The sequence below is a fragment of the Dermacentor silvarum genome, chromosome 1 (assembly GCF_013339745.2).
Source record: "Dermacentor silvarum isolate Dsil-2018 chromosome 1, BIME_Dsil_1.4, whole genome shotgun sequence".
In the NCBI taxonomy this organism is placed as follows: domain Eukaryota; kingdom Metazoa; phylum Arthropoda; class Arachnida; order Ixodida; family Ixodidae; genus Dermacentor; species Dermacentor silvarum.
In genome coordinates this window covers 58,486,398-58,502,868 of record NC_051154.1, presented here as the reverse complement: position 1 = coordinate 58,502,868, position 16,471 = coordinate 58,486,398, and the positions used below count along the sequence as shown (strand labels likewise).

At 41.6% G+C, this 16,471-nt stretch overlaps 1 protein-coding gene across 4 annotated transcripts in view; it reads right to left on the bottom strand.

The window, feature by feature from the left end:
* Positions 1-15,843, bottom strand: part of LOC119463941 (eukaryotic translation initiation factor 2-alpha kinase 1-like) — an 85,324-nt gene extending 69,481 nt beyond the window's left edge. For 2 of the 4 annotated variants that reach the window (XR_007467398.1, XR_007467399.1), the window contains exons 1-9: positions 15,570-15,843; positions 15,280-15,350; positions 7,784-7,930; positions 7,675-7,703; positions 5,421-5,528; positions 4,162-4,190; positions 3,033-3,153; positions 2,848-2,928; positions 1,413-1,543 (exon numbers count right to left, since the gene is read on the bottom strand). Coding sequence is in view for 2 of the 4 variants with exons in the window: in XM_049668545.1 (XP_049524502.1) it covers positions 1,413-1,543; positions 2,848-2,928; positions 3,033-3,153; positions 4,162-4,190; positions 5,421-5,528; positions 7,675-7,703; positions 7,784-7,930; positions 15,280-15,343 (710 nt within the window). In the remaining 2 variants the exon portion in view is untranslated. The remainder of the gene's footprint in view (positions 1-1,412; positions 1,544-2,847; positions 2,929-3,032; positions 3,154-4,161; positions 4,191-5,420; positions 5,529-7,674; positions 7,704-7,783; positions 7,931-15,279; positions 15,351-15,569) is intronic. The other 2 variants (XM_049668545.1, XM_037724779.2) reach the window with 2 other exon arrangements.
* Between the last annotated feature and the right edge of the window lie 628 nt (positions 15,844-16,471).

Genomic DNA, 16,471 nt, shown 5'->3' with positions numbered 1-16,471 from the left:
CAACGGCATTGGCACAGCACACAAAGCAGCTTGCAAAATATACTATGGCTAGCAGACGCGCGGGACCTGTCCACTGATACACAGAACAGACACAAGCAAGGGAAGCAGAAGACCAGGGCACTGGTTCTTTAGTCTTCAAGGTATATAATTTCCGGTGACCTGGTAATGGCAGCGTTTTTTTTTTTTTTTCAGTTTCGGTATGGAAAACAAAGATTTCTTCCGAGTGTTTTGTGAAGCACTCACTCACTTGAAATGCGAGTGGGCGCTTCACAGAAAGGCTGCTGTACGTCTAAAGTATCTGAAACGGGGCTTCTTAAGCGGTCCAGAATTTCATTGTAGTTGGCCTTTAAGGTCAGCTGTCTGATCTGACACTGTTAGGCCTAAGAAAAGAGACAACCAATTCACAAATATGTTTTGATTTTAACCTATCAGATGGTGCCTCCGCATTTAGCATTGAATTACCTATGATTTATTTCATCTTGGCTGGAGATGCGCTGGATTTTTCTTTTCGTTTTGTACAGTTTTGTACATGCTGTCCCGGTAAACTTGCTGAACGGAACTGACAAATACCAAATGTCCGGCAAGCTCCGCGTATACGTAGTTGGCAGCAATCAGTATCCAAGACAACAAGAGTATGATGGTAACACTATGCTAAAATATATTCTAACCAATGCAAGTCATAAATCAGTACCACTGTGCACATAATCACAATGTGCTTGTGACTGCTCATATGAATATGGGCTGAAATTTTTAAAAGTACTGCACCTTAAGTTAGAAATAACGTGGCATAGGAATGGCATTAGTATTTTACAATTTTACGAGCGTGTTGCTGAATTGTGCAGCAAGCTAATCACTTAGATCATGCATACTATCTTTTCAAATGGTACTACTACTGCCAATTTGTGGTTGTTGCATCATTTGCTTTATGGCACAGAATTAAAAATTGCATTAAACTCTTCAATTAAAGTTCCTGTTACCAGAATGCGAGATGATGGACAGCAGTCAGTCCACTCACGATACTATTGGTGAGATGGGCAGCAATTTTTAGTTTTAATTAATTTCTCCGTTAGAATCTGAGCTATGTTATTTATATACTAAAAGAACTATAGTGCAATAATATACTTGTACAGAAAAGGTGTTAGTAGAGACAATGCAGCAACCCTTCAACTTAAGTTAAATTAGCTGCTAACTTATGTTGACAATTTCCATAGGCCTTCTCAAGTCAAACTTGCAGATGCTAGCATACAAATGCATGTTGTAAATTCATTGGATGTTAAAAAAACACCAGTTAGATTTCTCCTTAGGCTACATATCTAGCCCAAAAGTTTTTGGTGTAGCTTTTTAAAGTACCAGAAAAAATGGTATTAAGAGCACTGTGGAACCAGCAATACATGTAAGACAGCTTTACAAACCTTTGAGAGCTGTCAACAGTGGCTGTGCTTGACTTTGTCTTAAAATCTGTCACGTTTTCAATCCATGCCGACTTGTAGGCCACAATATTAGAATGAGAAAGCTGAGCCAAAAGCTCCACTTCTCTTAATACCTAACAAAAGAAAACGAAATAATCGCAACTGTAGCAGTATGCACAAAAAGAGATAGCACATGAGAACATATGGCATCCTAAAAATGTGTGGCTTATACAAGTGCTGCTCGAACGAAGGATTCTGATAAGCAATGCTCCTTTTTTCCATCCCTCGCTGTTTGAAATGACTGCTTTGACATTTAGCATTTTAAATGCATGCTCAATTTCACACCCCACCTCCCCCTTTTTATTTTTCAGTATAGACAAAGGAGTCATGCAACAGTAACTTGAACACCTGAGGAAAGCAACTGCAGAAAGGTTCGAGTCTGCTTTAACCCTTTCACTGCCGGGTCTTTTTCTGAATGCTCCTCACCCCCTGCCGGGTATTTTTCTTCATGTTGGTTCAGTGGAAATTTCATGCTAGTAATGCACAATGATACTCCACAGGACATGCAAAGAGAGAAACGCAAAGAGAAGCAACGGCGAAGGTCCAGTCCACCCAACTTCCCGATAACGGCCGAAAACGAAACTTCAGAGAGCGGGCTAAGCTGGCGCCGGCACGGCGGGCGTGCACGGCGACAGTCGAAGGTGGGGGGAGTTACGAGGGAGTTGAGAAGGAGGGCGATGGGAGCCATCGAAGCTACTGCCACCGAAGCGACAGCGTAGCCAAGGCCAAATGCGCTTCTCTGCCGCCCTCCTCCCCTCACCTTCCGACGGTCTCCCGTGCGTGCGCCCGTCCGTGCCAGCGCCGCACGCTCTCTGAAGTTTCGTTTTTTCTGCGATTATCGGGAAGCGAACGTTGGCTCGCGGGGGCAGATTCGTGGTCCTCACTCGCTATGTGCTTGCGCGCCGCATTTCACGACTCGCACCGTTCGTACATCGTGCACGAATACTTCAAAATAAGTCCTTTTAATTCTAACAAATTTGCGGGCCCCTTCGAGTTCGAATTATCAAGATTCGACTGTATTTCGTCAGAATTCATCAGCAGTTCTTGTATTTCTTCGTCCGTCAAAGCGCGGGCGCACGTGGCGTGCTGACCATTGCTGCTGCGCTCTGCCGAGACGAAGCAACCCGGGTGTAAACACGTGCGCTCCATCTGTTGTCTAAAATTTAATTTGCAAGTTCTATGTGTTTAGGTTACCTCTCCACAGATGGCGAGACATGAACGCAAAATTTTTTTTTTTTTTTGCACGAGTTTTCTCGGGAGTGGCAGGGAGTGAGTTTAAAAAGCAACACGAGTATACTCGGGAGTAGCAGGGGGTGCGCGTGGGTGGTTTCACGAGTTATCTCGGTAGTGGCAGTTAAAGAATTAAAACAAAGGTTACCTGCTTTAGGAACTTCAGATTGAAGTACATGAAGGGGATCTTCTTCACAGCATAAATCTGGCGGTCTGTTCTTCTCATAGCCTAAAGTGTTATACACAAAAATCAATGAACATATAACTTTTCCTTAGAATGCTCTTGCAGGAGAACTATGCAACTTAAAAAACTGATACCATTGTGCTGCCTACCTTACACACAATTCCAAATCCTCCTTGAGCAATTTCTTCAATTTCTTCAAAGTCATATTCGTAACGTTTTTGGTGGCATACAACTTCATTATCATGGTGAAGTGCGAGATCAAGCTGTGGCCTGCAAACAGAAATCAGAAAAAAATAAAGCCAGATCAACTAATCTCGTTGCACCTGCAATTTTGTTGTACACATCAACAGTACCTTGACACCGGCATCACACGGCATTTGCTGGGCAATGTGCCTGGATTTACATTACATGTGGTGGATACGGCATTATTAAACATAACACACGATTTCAGGAACTTCAACTGTTCCATTACACATACAGTCCACCTACAATGATCACGAAAAATTTGATCTCAATAAATACATATTATACCAGTGTGATTAATGTACTTGCAATACACAATATTGTAGACATTGTGCTATGTTGTAACTGGTAATCATCATAATATATATTGCTTATAATTACTTATTAGCTAAATTCCAGTCTTTTCAAGCACCATATGAAAAGGACATAAAAAAAGTCAGTGGCGATTTAGCGGTAAGTGCAAGAGAAATGTGTAAAATTTATGTCGCCCCTCCTTAGCTTCGCACATAATTTTAGCTCACTCGACACACATCATGCCTCTTTGAGGAGCGAAGTGCAATTGATGGTGGTCCAGAGCAGACTGAGGCGACGGCACTTCAGCGCCACTGCCCTTTCCCTCTTTCAAGTGCCCATTCATCAGCTGCGCTGCTCTCTCTCCCTCCTCTCCAGCTTCGACTGGCTTCTAGACCGCCAATGTTCTTCTAAGCTCTCTCACCTCCTTTCTACCCCTACTACGTGGCCGGCTTCACATACTTCCCACACATGCACTTTTTTCCTCTTTGACACTCCTAACGCTATCGCATTAAAGGCCGACTTTACAAACCTGACTCATGTAAGGACTACAATGTATAACGTAGTAAACAGGGGCTTTGCAAGATACTTTGCGAAAAGGTTGCAATCCGGCAGATGTCACATAATATTACACATGCTACTGCAGCTTAAATGGAAAACTAAATGAGAAAGAGTGTATGGGGAAAAAAAAATATATATATATATATATATATATATATATATATATAAAAGACGGGGTCTTACCTAGGCAAGCAAACCAAGCTGTCACTGAGCTGCAAGGAAACAGTGGCTTGAGTTCAAAAACACTTGTAATGTACATTAAACAAAACAAACATGCACAGGACTAAAGGAAGTAAATTTTTATATGCTGCAACACGGCAAACACAGCTTGTCGAAAAACAATGTATTCAATGGCCCAATAAAGAGACGTTCGCGACTGTTGTTCATTTATTTATTCACAGATACATCACAGGTTCTTGTGAAGGCACTGAGTGATACGATAAAGCAACAAAATACCTGAGCATGAACAAGAACAAAGAGAAGTAACTATAAGCAGCAAAAAATGGCATCACTGAATGGTAATGAAATATTGCATTTGTGCTCTGAATTAGCCTCTCTTGATAAACCTATCCTTTGCAAGTGCTTCAAATTTTTTCACTTCAAGCTGAACATTGAAAATCTCTCTTAGTAACCAGCAGCTCTGGCAGTTCTAGTGCATGACATGGTGTTTATTATGAGGCTTGTTCACTTAACAAATGAGTCACATAGTACCAGCAATAAGTAAAAAGAAAAAGGACACCGGTAAAAGAGTTTCTATATACATAAAATAAATAGCTATCTAGCCCTTCCAAGACACCCTGATATTCCCCCCCCCCCCCCTAAGTACGGCATTATCTACATTTATAACAGCCAAAAAGGCATTTTTTACAAGCACTAATAAACTCACAACACCCTTCTCTTCCCTCAGGTATAAGATTTGACACCACAGAGACTGCCTAACATGCTACCTCACTACAAGTGGCTTGCTGTAACATCATATATGCTGTGGATAGGGCAATGATTAAAATTACACAGTGGGCCTAGGAAGCCTACCATGCTCACCGAACGAAAATATACACAATAATATGTTGGTATGGTCTGAAATGTCAACGCATTAAGAAAAACTCGAGAGGTTGTCACTTTCTGTGCAGGCTTTTGAAATATGCAAAGGATGGAAAACTATATGAAGGCACTAGCACATGGTTCAGATATATTCACCTTCTGCAATCATGGCTGTTTAGCCCAGCGGGTAGGAAACTCAGCTTCTGAGCATGGGGTTGTACGTTTGAAACTCACCACCACCAACGTTTTTCCTTTAAAATTTATTTTGTTTTATACATTAATTTCCTTATAGCGATTTGTCTTACGTGGCGGGTGGATGGGTTTTCTTGTTGGGTCGGCATAGAAATGCTTAAGCATTTAAAAAGTATGAAGGTATGCAAGTGACATACAGAAATACTCACCCGTCCACTAATGTCTCTCCTGACATTCTGAATCAAATAACTGAATGAACGCCGAAACTTCACCCTAAGGGAGCACAACTCCTGCAGGTCTGGAGTGGGATCTAAGAACTACAAAACATAAAATGAGATTAAAAATAAAACAGAATTTATACACGATACAATAATCTGGGTCTTTCTAGCATTAACAATTGTAGGCAGCACAAGGGTGCTTCAAAACCAACACTTACAGAGCATTTTATTTCATGAAGACAAACATCCCCTCTCCCCCCCCCTCCCCCTGGGTAGATGGCTGCCAGGCGCTCCGTGTACCGGTCTGTACCTACCTGCCACACCTAGCACGCCACGCAGGGCGATCCCCCTCTTTCTCTTTACTCCTCTACCCCTCCCCCCTTTGTTTTCTCTTTTTTTTAGTGCAAATAAAGATTATTATTATCTTGTGACGTATGCAGACATTTAATCCAGAAAGGGATTACCAAGTGCAAGAAGCTTTTTTTAAAGATTAAATATAGAATCTGACAACATTAGGGGCACTGCAAGGGTGAGGAGTGCAGAGGAACGGCATATGGTGAAAATGATTTCCCCTGCACACAGTCTTACTGAAAGATGCAGTGACAACATAGTGCAGTGGGGCATTCAGTATCCCACTTCCCACCGAGCACTGCCTTCTGCCCACCGAGCACTTCCACTTTTCACAAAAAACATGGAGCTCAGGCAGCAGTTAAAGACACACCTATGCAGCTTTCAAACCGTAGCCACATAAAGAAAAAAGAATACTCAATAGTACTGATAACTAATGGTGAAACATTCTTGAAAACGGCCACAAGTCAAACAACCTCAATTTTTATTTTAATGATTATATTTGTTCACCAAGAAGATAATATTATCTCGTAGTACTGAATGACCTACACATTGGCATGCAAGTAAAATTGAACTTGCTTAAAGTGAACTGTATGCGGGAGAGACAAAAACAAGTTTAATATACCTAGCAATTTGGTATATTCAAACCCACATATAATGAGCATCTTTTAACGCAAGAGCGTTAAGGGCCCCGTGACGCAGAAAATCTGGTGTCGGCATGGGCTCGCCGGCGTCGTTTGCGGAAATAATCATCCCGAACCACCCCGATCAGGCAGGCCCTTCACGTGGCACAAGGCGTTAGAGAACAAAAATTTAATTTCTCAAAGTAAAATCCATCAGAGAATCATAAAGTATGACTTAACCACAACCTACAGACACGACAGCATCAGATTTTAATTTGAATATACGAGAAAAAAGCCTGATAAGCAGCCACGGCTCTTTGAATGCTATCGTGTTCCACTCTTAAAGGCAAAGCTTAAGCGTCCTCCAAATTCTTAGTTGTTACTCATAAACAGGTTCATATTAAGATAAAAGCAAGACAAAGAAAAAATCTTTCCCAGCTTGTGATAGCTTTGAAACTATGAAAAGAACAAATAAAAAGCACTTTCTGCTCATTGCCCCACTCTCGCTTTCATAAATTTATGAGACAGACAACACTACATGCAGATACAATTTTAATTAGCTAGGAAAAAATGGCTGAGAAAACACCTTCAATTAGCAACAATAATTATAAATACATTAAGCAACCCTGCTCCCTCTATGCAGGCTCCCATGCATGTCCCTCCAGAATGCATGTTATATGGTTTTGAATTCACTTCCCAGCTGAAATCAAGATGCAACCTAGGGTTTGGATTATATACCACCGGAAACCATACTAGAGCTCAGGCCCTGCTTCGCACGAAGCCTTTATCAGCATGCTACTTGAAAGACAGTGCACCAACAAGTTCTTATGCTCACCTATTATCATTGGCACAATGTGGCTTGCGACTACATGACTTGTGGCTCGCAGCAGTTCGCACCAGTGCCAATGAACTAAGCCAGTCGACTCCTCTCTTTCCGTTTTTTTTTTTTTTTTTTTCAATAAATGAGAGATCAGGACCGCAGAATAATGGTGCGTTAGTGGCCCATACGATGTTACCTAAACCATGCACTTATAACTAAAATTCATTTTAGCGCTTAAACACAGTTTATGAATACTTCTAATTTAATCGTTCTAGCTTTGTGGCCTGGTTTCTAACTAGCTCTACTGCCCAGTACAGCCACTGCTGCAAATTTTTTTTCAACATTTTGCTACATGAGAACATAACTGCATGCCGCATGTAAAATTATTTTAGACCACAATGAGTTATTTGAAGTTAAATGTTTTCTGCACTGAAGACACACATGGAAAGCTTACCTTAAGTTGATAAAGTCGCCTTCGCACTCCTGGACCAAAAAAAAAAAAAAAAAAGAAAGCAGCAGTCAGGCACAAGACATGTGTAGAGCCTATATATAAATAAGCTTGCCTTCAAATAATTCTTTGCGAAGGGAATCATCACTTTCATAAAAACTGCAGAGTTGCTCCAAGACAGACTCTAATACAAGGTAGTATGGAATCCGTCCACGTGGAACCAGGCCAAACGAGTCCTGCCTCATCAGCTGATGCGGTCGACCTGCAGGTAATCATGAAAGCAATACTCTCAGCCCATTTTAAACTGCAATATTAGTACTAAAAGCACTGTCCATGAACACAAGATTCACTGAGCATCAGGCCCCAATGTGCATTGATCAGAAAGATCTGTTTTTGTTCATGCCATCAACAGCCTGCAATACAGTCCAGAGGTGTACTGAGGTCCTAGGGTAAGGGCCCATTTTTGTGTGTGTGTGTGCGTGTTTACAGATACTGCCAGCCCTTACACAGGGCTATAGCAGGAGTGGAATACGAACATTTACAAAACAAATATTTTGTCCACTGAAAATTGTACATTGAAACACAAAAAGGGACAATGAAATAAAATAAAATAGCACCAAGAGGTCACAGCATTAACCGCGGAAGATAACATAGATACAACGTAAAGTATATTAGTTACAAACAAGGATATCTCCAATGTGTTTTGCGAAGAAATCAATTGATGAGGATGAAACGGCTTCTTCCGACAGGGAGTTCCATTCTTTGATAGCTCTTGGAAAAAAGCTATACTTAAAACAATCGGTATGAATAACAGGAGGACGAATAAACTTTGAATGACGATGCCTAGTGGTTTCACTGGAAAGAACTTTAAAAAAGTCTGTATACCCAATATGAACATGATGATGAATTATTAGGTAAAGATATTTAAGTCTTTCATATTTAGTTCTAGCCTGTAATGTGGGTAGGTCTGCCTGTACGCATAGTTGAGAAGGGGAGTCCGTCCTCCGATATTTATTGAATATGAATCTGACTGCCAGACGCTGTATTCTTTTGATTTTTTATATATTTATAGCAGTGTAAGGGTCCCAGACAACCTTTGCATATTCAATTATAGGTCTAATTATTGTTTTATAAGCTAGACGTCTTGTTTCTTGAGTTGCAAATGGCAAATGACGCATCAGACACCAGAGAGACTTGTTGGCCTTGGCACACACAATCTATATGCTGGTTCCAGCGAAGATCACTTGTGAAAATCATGCCAAGGTACTTAAGCTGCTGAACTCTGATAAGTTCATGATTATTAATAAAATAAGAGTAGTTTAAGTAATTTAACTTTCTAGAGACGGTCATAACTACAGTTTTTAGCGAGATTAGCACCATTTGCCATTCATCACACCATTTCTTTATCTTCTGTAAATTTGCGTGTAGTTTATCCTGGTCACCTACTGTTTCAATTTTATTGTATATATTGCAGTCATCTGCAAAGAGCCTGATGGAAATGTCTGTTTCATTCGGGAGGTCATTTATAAATAAGAGGAATAAAAGGGGGCCCAAAACACTGCCTAGGGGAACTCCCGATTCAACACATGAAATCTCAGACCTTGTACCACTAATTTCGACATATTGCTCGCGAGAAAGAAAATAGGATGAGAAAGATTGTGTAATAGAAGCATTTTTCAACATAACATCAATTTTTTCTAGCAGTTTACGGTGAGACACTTTATCAAATGCCTTCGCAAAGTCCATGAAGATCATATCCGTCTGTCCCCGTGAGTTAATAGTTTCCGAAATATCATGGGCCAATTCGATGAGCTGAGATGTTGTGGATAGGCCTTTACGAAAGCCATGGGTGCGATCGCGCAAACAGCTCGCTTTTCCATTCCTTCGCTTGCCTTCCCGTGATCGGTCAGAATTGCGATTGCGTCAGTGGCCGTCAGAGACAGCGGGGCGATACCGCAGCTTTCCCACTTTGTGACGTAGCAGTGAAACCGAACGTGCGGAAAGCGAGCTGTTTGCGCGATCGCACCCCATGTTGGTGGATAGATTTGCTAAATTGTCAGCACCGCCGGTTTTGAGGACAGGAATCACTTTAGCTTGCTTCCACACTTTTGGTAAAAAACCACTATGAAGTGAAGACCGAAATATTACTGCAAGATAATTAGAATTCCATTCAGCATATCGATAAAGAAACTCGTGAGAAATGCCATCGGGTCCAGGGCTTTTCTTTATGTTCAAATGAAGCAAAAGGTTGAGCACACCTTGTTCAGAAATTTCAACGTCAGCAATAGGCAGCCTGTCAGATGGAAATTCAATACTCGGCATAATACCATTATCTTCTGTGAACACAGATGAAAAATTTTCATTGAAACTCTCAGAAGAAGGATGCTTTTTATATTGTGTGGTTAAGCGAGCATTCGATGATGAATTAATATATCTCCAAAATTTACCCGGTGCTTTTAAAAATTTTGGGATTGTAACGCCAAAGAACCTTTGTTTGGATTCTTTCAGAAGTTTAAGATTCCTTCCAAGACACTGAATGGTGGATCGAGTCTGAGTGCTAGCATTCCCCCCCCCCCTTTTTATAATTCTTACGTTTTCATTTTAATCGTCTCTTTAAGTGTATTATTTCTCTAGTTATCCAAGGGCTCCTATTGCTAGTTTTCTTTATACGCTAACGTATATACAACCTAAGAAGACATGTTTATACAACCTAAGAAGACGTGTTTATAGAAGACATGACTAAATTAGCAAAGTACTCCCAGAGACAATCAGGGGCGGTATTCTGTAAGAGTCTACCTAGTAGACTGTCCATTTCAGCGACCTTTGATTCGCTGCTGCTTGACGTGCAGGAAGGAGACTGGCTGGCACCTTCCTGCACGTCAAGCTGCAGCGAATCAACGGCCCCCGAAATGGACAGTCCACTAGGTAGACTCTTACAGAATACCGCCCCAGGACTCCGATTATGCATATAAAATTCAGACAATCTCTCATAAGAGTCCTCTAGCAATTCTAGAACCCCAACATCATCAGCTCTAGCAAAGTTTAACACATCATTAGGGGGGGGGGAGGGGGGGCGGTTGACAGTGTTGGCGGAAAGGCTCAAAGACAGCTCTACAAGTTTATGGTCCGAGATACCATCACTGGTCTCACAGTCGATTAGGAAAGGCAACAGGTGATTAGACACGAAAACAAGGTCAAGGATAGACGAAGAACGGGCACCGATTCTAGTATAGTCGGTCACCACCTGGTTTAAACCAAAACAAAAAAGTTCTAGAAGCTCACTGCAATTCGAAATTTCTGTATGCACCAGGAGAGTAAGCATTCCAGTTTATTCCAGGTAGGTTGAAATCCCCCAAGAGTATAATATCTCCTTGTTGCATATTGCACTCCATAAAGTGCCGAAGACAAGAAAGAACCTGGACTGGTGAATTTGGTGGCCTATATATACTGCCTATGTGGACGGAATGATTCTTAAATATTATCTTAATCCAAACTGCCTCAATATCAGCGGGGAGAGGAAGTATAATAAAGTCTATATTATCGTGAATCATTAACGCAACTCCCCCACCTCTACCATCCCGGCCCTTCCTTACCATTACATAAGACTTGGGAGTTACCTCGCTATCTAATACATCTTTATGAAGCCATGTCTCAGTAATCATTATAATATCCGGATCATGATAGCTTCAATATCCTCAACCTTATTTAGTATGCTTCTTGCATTCACATTCAATATCCTGAAGCTTTCCAAAATTCAAGCGGGGTCATCCTGAGAGCGTGCTTGACATTCACAGCGCTCTTTCGCGATTTCATTCCACGCATAAAGGACATTATTGACTTTCATTTTGTCATATAGAAGTTTAACCTTTGTTCCCTTTGATCTTTTCTCTTGTGTAGAAACCCATAGACATTTCCGTACCTCAACAATCCTTTTCGAATAATCTTCACTGATGCTTATATTCGTACCCTTAAGCATAGAGCAATGACGGAAAATTTTAGGCTTGTCTCTGAAATCAGCCACCCTCAGATGATTGGTCGGTCTCTGCCTTCAATCTTTTTACCTAGGCGATCGATTCTTTCAATTGAATTTATTTTCAGCTTCAAAATGCCGCTAAACACATCACAGTTCACCTTTTTCAATAAAACATCATCAGTTTACCGTCCGTCTTCTCCAATTCCTCTTATTATCAAGTTATTTTGCCTGAACCTGTTTTCAAGTTTATCAACCTTTCGGTTGAGAGCATCTAAATTCCGGTCATGTTCATGCAGACAGACCTCCCCCAACTTTAGATAGTCTGCTATTAACAACATCGAATTCCTTCAAACTTTCTTCTATGGAAGAAAGCCTCGTATTCATTTGAACCAACTTTGCTTCAGAAGAGGCCTGTTTTTCCTGAATTTCAGAAAGTTTACCCAGGATCACTTTCTGCATTTCAAGAAGTTCCTTGATCATTTCCGTATTTGTAGGCCCAGGAGTTTTTTCAACATCCCCTGATAACGACAACAACATCCGTGCCAAAGAGAAACATTCGCCGATACAACTCACAATAATATGTGGACACAGCAGCATGACCAGACAAAGGTAATCTGGTCATTTGTCTCCTATTTCCCACCGGGACACCTAATCACCTTCTCAATGTTTTAAAGGGACACTAAAGGCAAATACTAAGTCGACGTGGACTGTTTAAATACCTTTCCAGAAACATCAAAACGCTTGTCTCGTGCAAAGAAAAGACTTAGTTTACGAGAAAATTGGATCTGAAGGGTCAACATACCTTTATTGCAATTCAAATCACCCGCCACGCCAACCGAGGAGTGGTGACGTTGCATACGCCATTTTCTGCTGTTGCTTAGTGTAACGGCGCCCGACAGATGACGGTACGGTGCGCCGCTGCAGCCGATTTTGGTAAATTGGCGTAGACCGTTCGGGCATTCCGCGACGTCGCATGGAAGTGGAATTCTCTGCTACTTGCAGTTAGTGCGAGGTTAGCAAGCCAGAAAAAGAAGCGCAACACTACACGATAACAGAAAAACTGAAACGCGAAAGTGCGGGCGGCGCAGAGTCGAGCGAACACGAAACCTTTTGACCACCCGCGTCTTTGTCAACGGTGTAATGTCAGTTAGTTCTTTTTTGTAAAATTGTAATAGAACTGGTGAAGTAGTATTTTCTTTCTTCTTATAATACAGTACAATTATTTTTTTATAACGAGTGGTTCAGTACTAGTGACAGAATTTAAATGAGGAGTGCCTTCGTCATCGGGCAAGTACTTGAATGTCCCGGGGGAGTCGCTAATCGTGTCCTGCATTTACCTTAATTTCTCTATTACTAAGGCTCTGTTCGCGATAATATTGATGCTTTAGAGATACTCGTGGACTAATACATCACTTTAGCTTGACTTAGTATTTGCCTTTAGTGTCCCTTTAAGGTGTCGTGTTTCTACAATCATACCACACACCGACTCTCCAAGTACAGAAAAGATGCATATTGTTTACATTCACGGTTTACTACTGTGGCAATGCAAGTCCGCACTTGTTGAGCCTCAACTGATTCTCAAACAGCTTTAGCAATTTGTCTCCTTTTACATATGTATATGCTGTGCCAAGGCTGCTAAGTCCTCAGAGTAAAATAATTTAAGAGAACACCAAAATTAACTAAAAAGGAACCCAAAAAGATTTTCATTGGCAAAAATGCAGAACATCTAGTAGTATCACCTTAATTAACATCAGTTATTGCCTATGCAGACAAAAAATAATAAGATACTCAAATATAAAAAAAATATGGCGAGCCTGTGTATATATATCACAGGCTAAGGCTCGCCATATCAGAAAAATATGGCGAGCCTGTGTATATATCACTGCACTAACATGAGCAATATGCTCCCTTGTATTTTGTACACAAAGTTCAAAGATGTGCAAAAGGGTCCTTTAAAAGGTGCCAGACTTTGGTGTTGTCCTTTTATTATCTGAAAGCTTTCAGGTATTGGAAGGATTTGAATCATGACATGGTCAATGCCTGATGCTCCCATATCAAATGGCAAGTATTTTGATGTTGAGCATTCTTGCAAAATAGGAAAGAAAAGGATGCCCACTGCTACCCTTTGGTGATGACTATTGTGTAGTGGCAACTCAAGTAAATTCATCGTAGGAGTAACTACTGTCTGCCCTCTGAAGACTGAAGGTAATGGTCCATTCAGTTTTCTCATACTGCCTACCTGCACGCCAATGCTGCAACAGAACTTCTTGTATACAAGTGCGATTTGTAATCTTGCCTTTTTATTAACTGCTGTCACTTCATAGTAACGCTAACAAACCAATACTGAAGAGCACCCTCGGTGGCTAGTGGACACAATTGAGGCAGAAGTGCACATGTGTCACATTGTGTGCAAGCCGATTTGATGAAACAGCAGCATAGTTTGGCACCCAGAGCAGATGGACTTGAGTGCATAAAAGCGTGCATTGTCAGGAAGTCCTGCAAATGCTACAGGCCCAATCACAAGACTGCATTGGCAGCGGCATGTTCAGAGGAGTAGTGTTAAATCTTTGAATGTGTGGAAGTGCTTCGGTATAATGTAAAATGAATGTTTAATTACTAAACTCGTAGCACAATAGAACCTAGTAACAAAGTTGCATCAAACATGAAAATACCAATATTTGTTACAGCATACACACACTGATATCAACGGAAAAAAACTTGAGCATAACGTGTCGGATAGGTCACCAAGGGCTCTCCTGTCAATTTTGACAACCTGCAGGAAGAATGTCCCTGCTGCTATGCGGCATGTGAACAAGGCTAAATTACAGACAAGCACTTTGGACCGTTAATACACAACTGTGCAATCGGTGTGACCACACAGGATCAACACATTGGCTTTCCAGCTGCAGGTCAGCCAAGCCACTGATCAAAACTTCCACACACATATACAATGTGCCTGGTTCAAATGGTCATATTTTTGCTACCAAAATACATATTTTGAGCTGCGAGTGAACAAATATTCACTGCAGTGTAACAAATATTGTCTCAGATCGAGCATTTTCAGTTTCATTACAACTGTAGAATAACAGAATACTCATTCTAAAAACGCATGTCTCAAATGCATGTCTCAAATGTTATATTTACTTCATTATATCCATGTTACATCACGGTTAGAGTGCATAGCATGCATTGTATGGAAGTCAGCACAATGATATTCACAGATATGCCTGGCGAAAGAGACTCGTTTTCTGGAATAATATAATGAAGCATATGCCAAAGCTGCCAAAAGCAGTGCACCTGGTTACCTCAAATGCACTGCACCAGTGTGGACAGCCACATGATGTTTCAGACCTTTTTATAAGCTTGTGGTCAAGACGTCACAGCTGTCAGGTTTTAAACGAGTAAGCTTGCTGTAGTAAAAGCTGCCACTGCTATAAATGCATGCAGTTTTTTTTTTTTTTTTTTTTTAATTTCTGACCATGGCGACTGTGATCTTTCCGCTACAGCGGAGACGTTTTCCAACCTTTCCCGATGTTTTGACAACACCGCCAAGCACATGCCGTCAGCTAAGAAGCGATATGATGTATCATACACGGGTATAGGAACAAAGTACCGATGTAGATGGTCAGACCACTTACCGATATCTGGGACGTCCAGAGCAGTCATAGTGCGCAATGATAGTTTCGGAATAGGTGGATCCATGGTTCAACTGTTGTTCAAGTAACAAAATATAGGAATCAGTTTGGGTTTTCAGCTGATTATGCACACGTGCCATCGATTGAAGTAAATAACACACGAATTTGACAATGGACTGGCATAGAAATCTTGACGCAAGTGCGTATTTTTGACCCCTGAATGCCGCTAGTCAAATGAAAATGTTACCACAAAGTACGGTAAAACAGAGAGCAAAAAAACTGAAGTTGCTTACCATGGGACGCTCACGAATCGCTGTCTTGCTGTCTGAAGAACGACGAATGAGTGATGCGATGGGCGCCAAGCTTGAAACAGGCCACAAAAAAGCCCGCTCTTCAGCTAGCTGAGGCACACGCAGCGACATCCGTGACATCACATAGACGACATCCGAGAGGTTTCCCATAGAATAAAGAACCTTCCCGCATGCTCATCACTGACCGCACCTGCCGACTATGATAAAAGTATACTTATGCACCTCCTAAATACATAGAACCATGCATAGAACCGCCTGCGCCTGCCGGACCATCGGCGAACCAATGGGAAGCGGCCGTCGTTTGAACTATCGCAGTGGCGCCACTTAAGTAGAGTTTGTCTCGAGCACACTTTTTACATTTTTGGTGCTTGCTGCTGACAAAAAAACATGTGCATGAATAAAAGAGCATCAGCATACTTCTTCTTGTCGAACTATTAGCAAAGCAATAAAAAGCGGCCGCTGTTGGAGCTTTTGCTGGGGGCGCCACTTACGCCACTCCGGCGCGCTATTTGAACGCAACGTCTGTGGCAACTAGAGTACGGTCATGGAGTACGGTGGCTAGCCTGGGTAGGTGTGCCGTCCGCCGGGCATGAAGAGTAGTTCGGCGCTTTTCCGCATCATGACAAGTTTGTATGGGTGTTCTGCGTCATGACGACAAAATTGGCGCTGCAGGCGGAGCGCGTCGTCTGCTGCTACGGCCGTATTACATTGTAACTGCGGCATATTTACCATCGTATTTAAACTGAAAACCGTCTTCACAGTGGCATCGTGGCATCATAGGCAGTTAAATTTCTGAACGCTGCAGAGCTCTGTCATTTGCAAATGTAACGTACTTGCCTTTTCCGTCACTTGTTTGGTTCCCCGTTTGAGGTACAAAAATATAA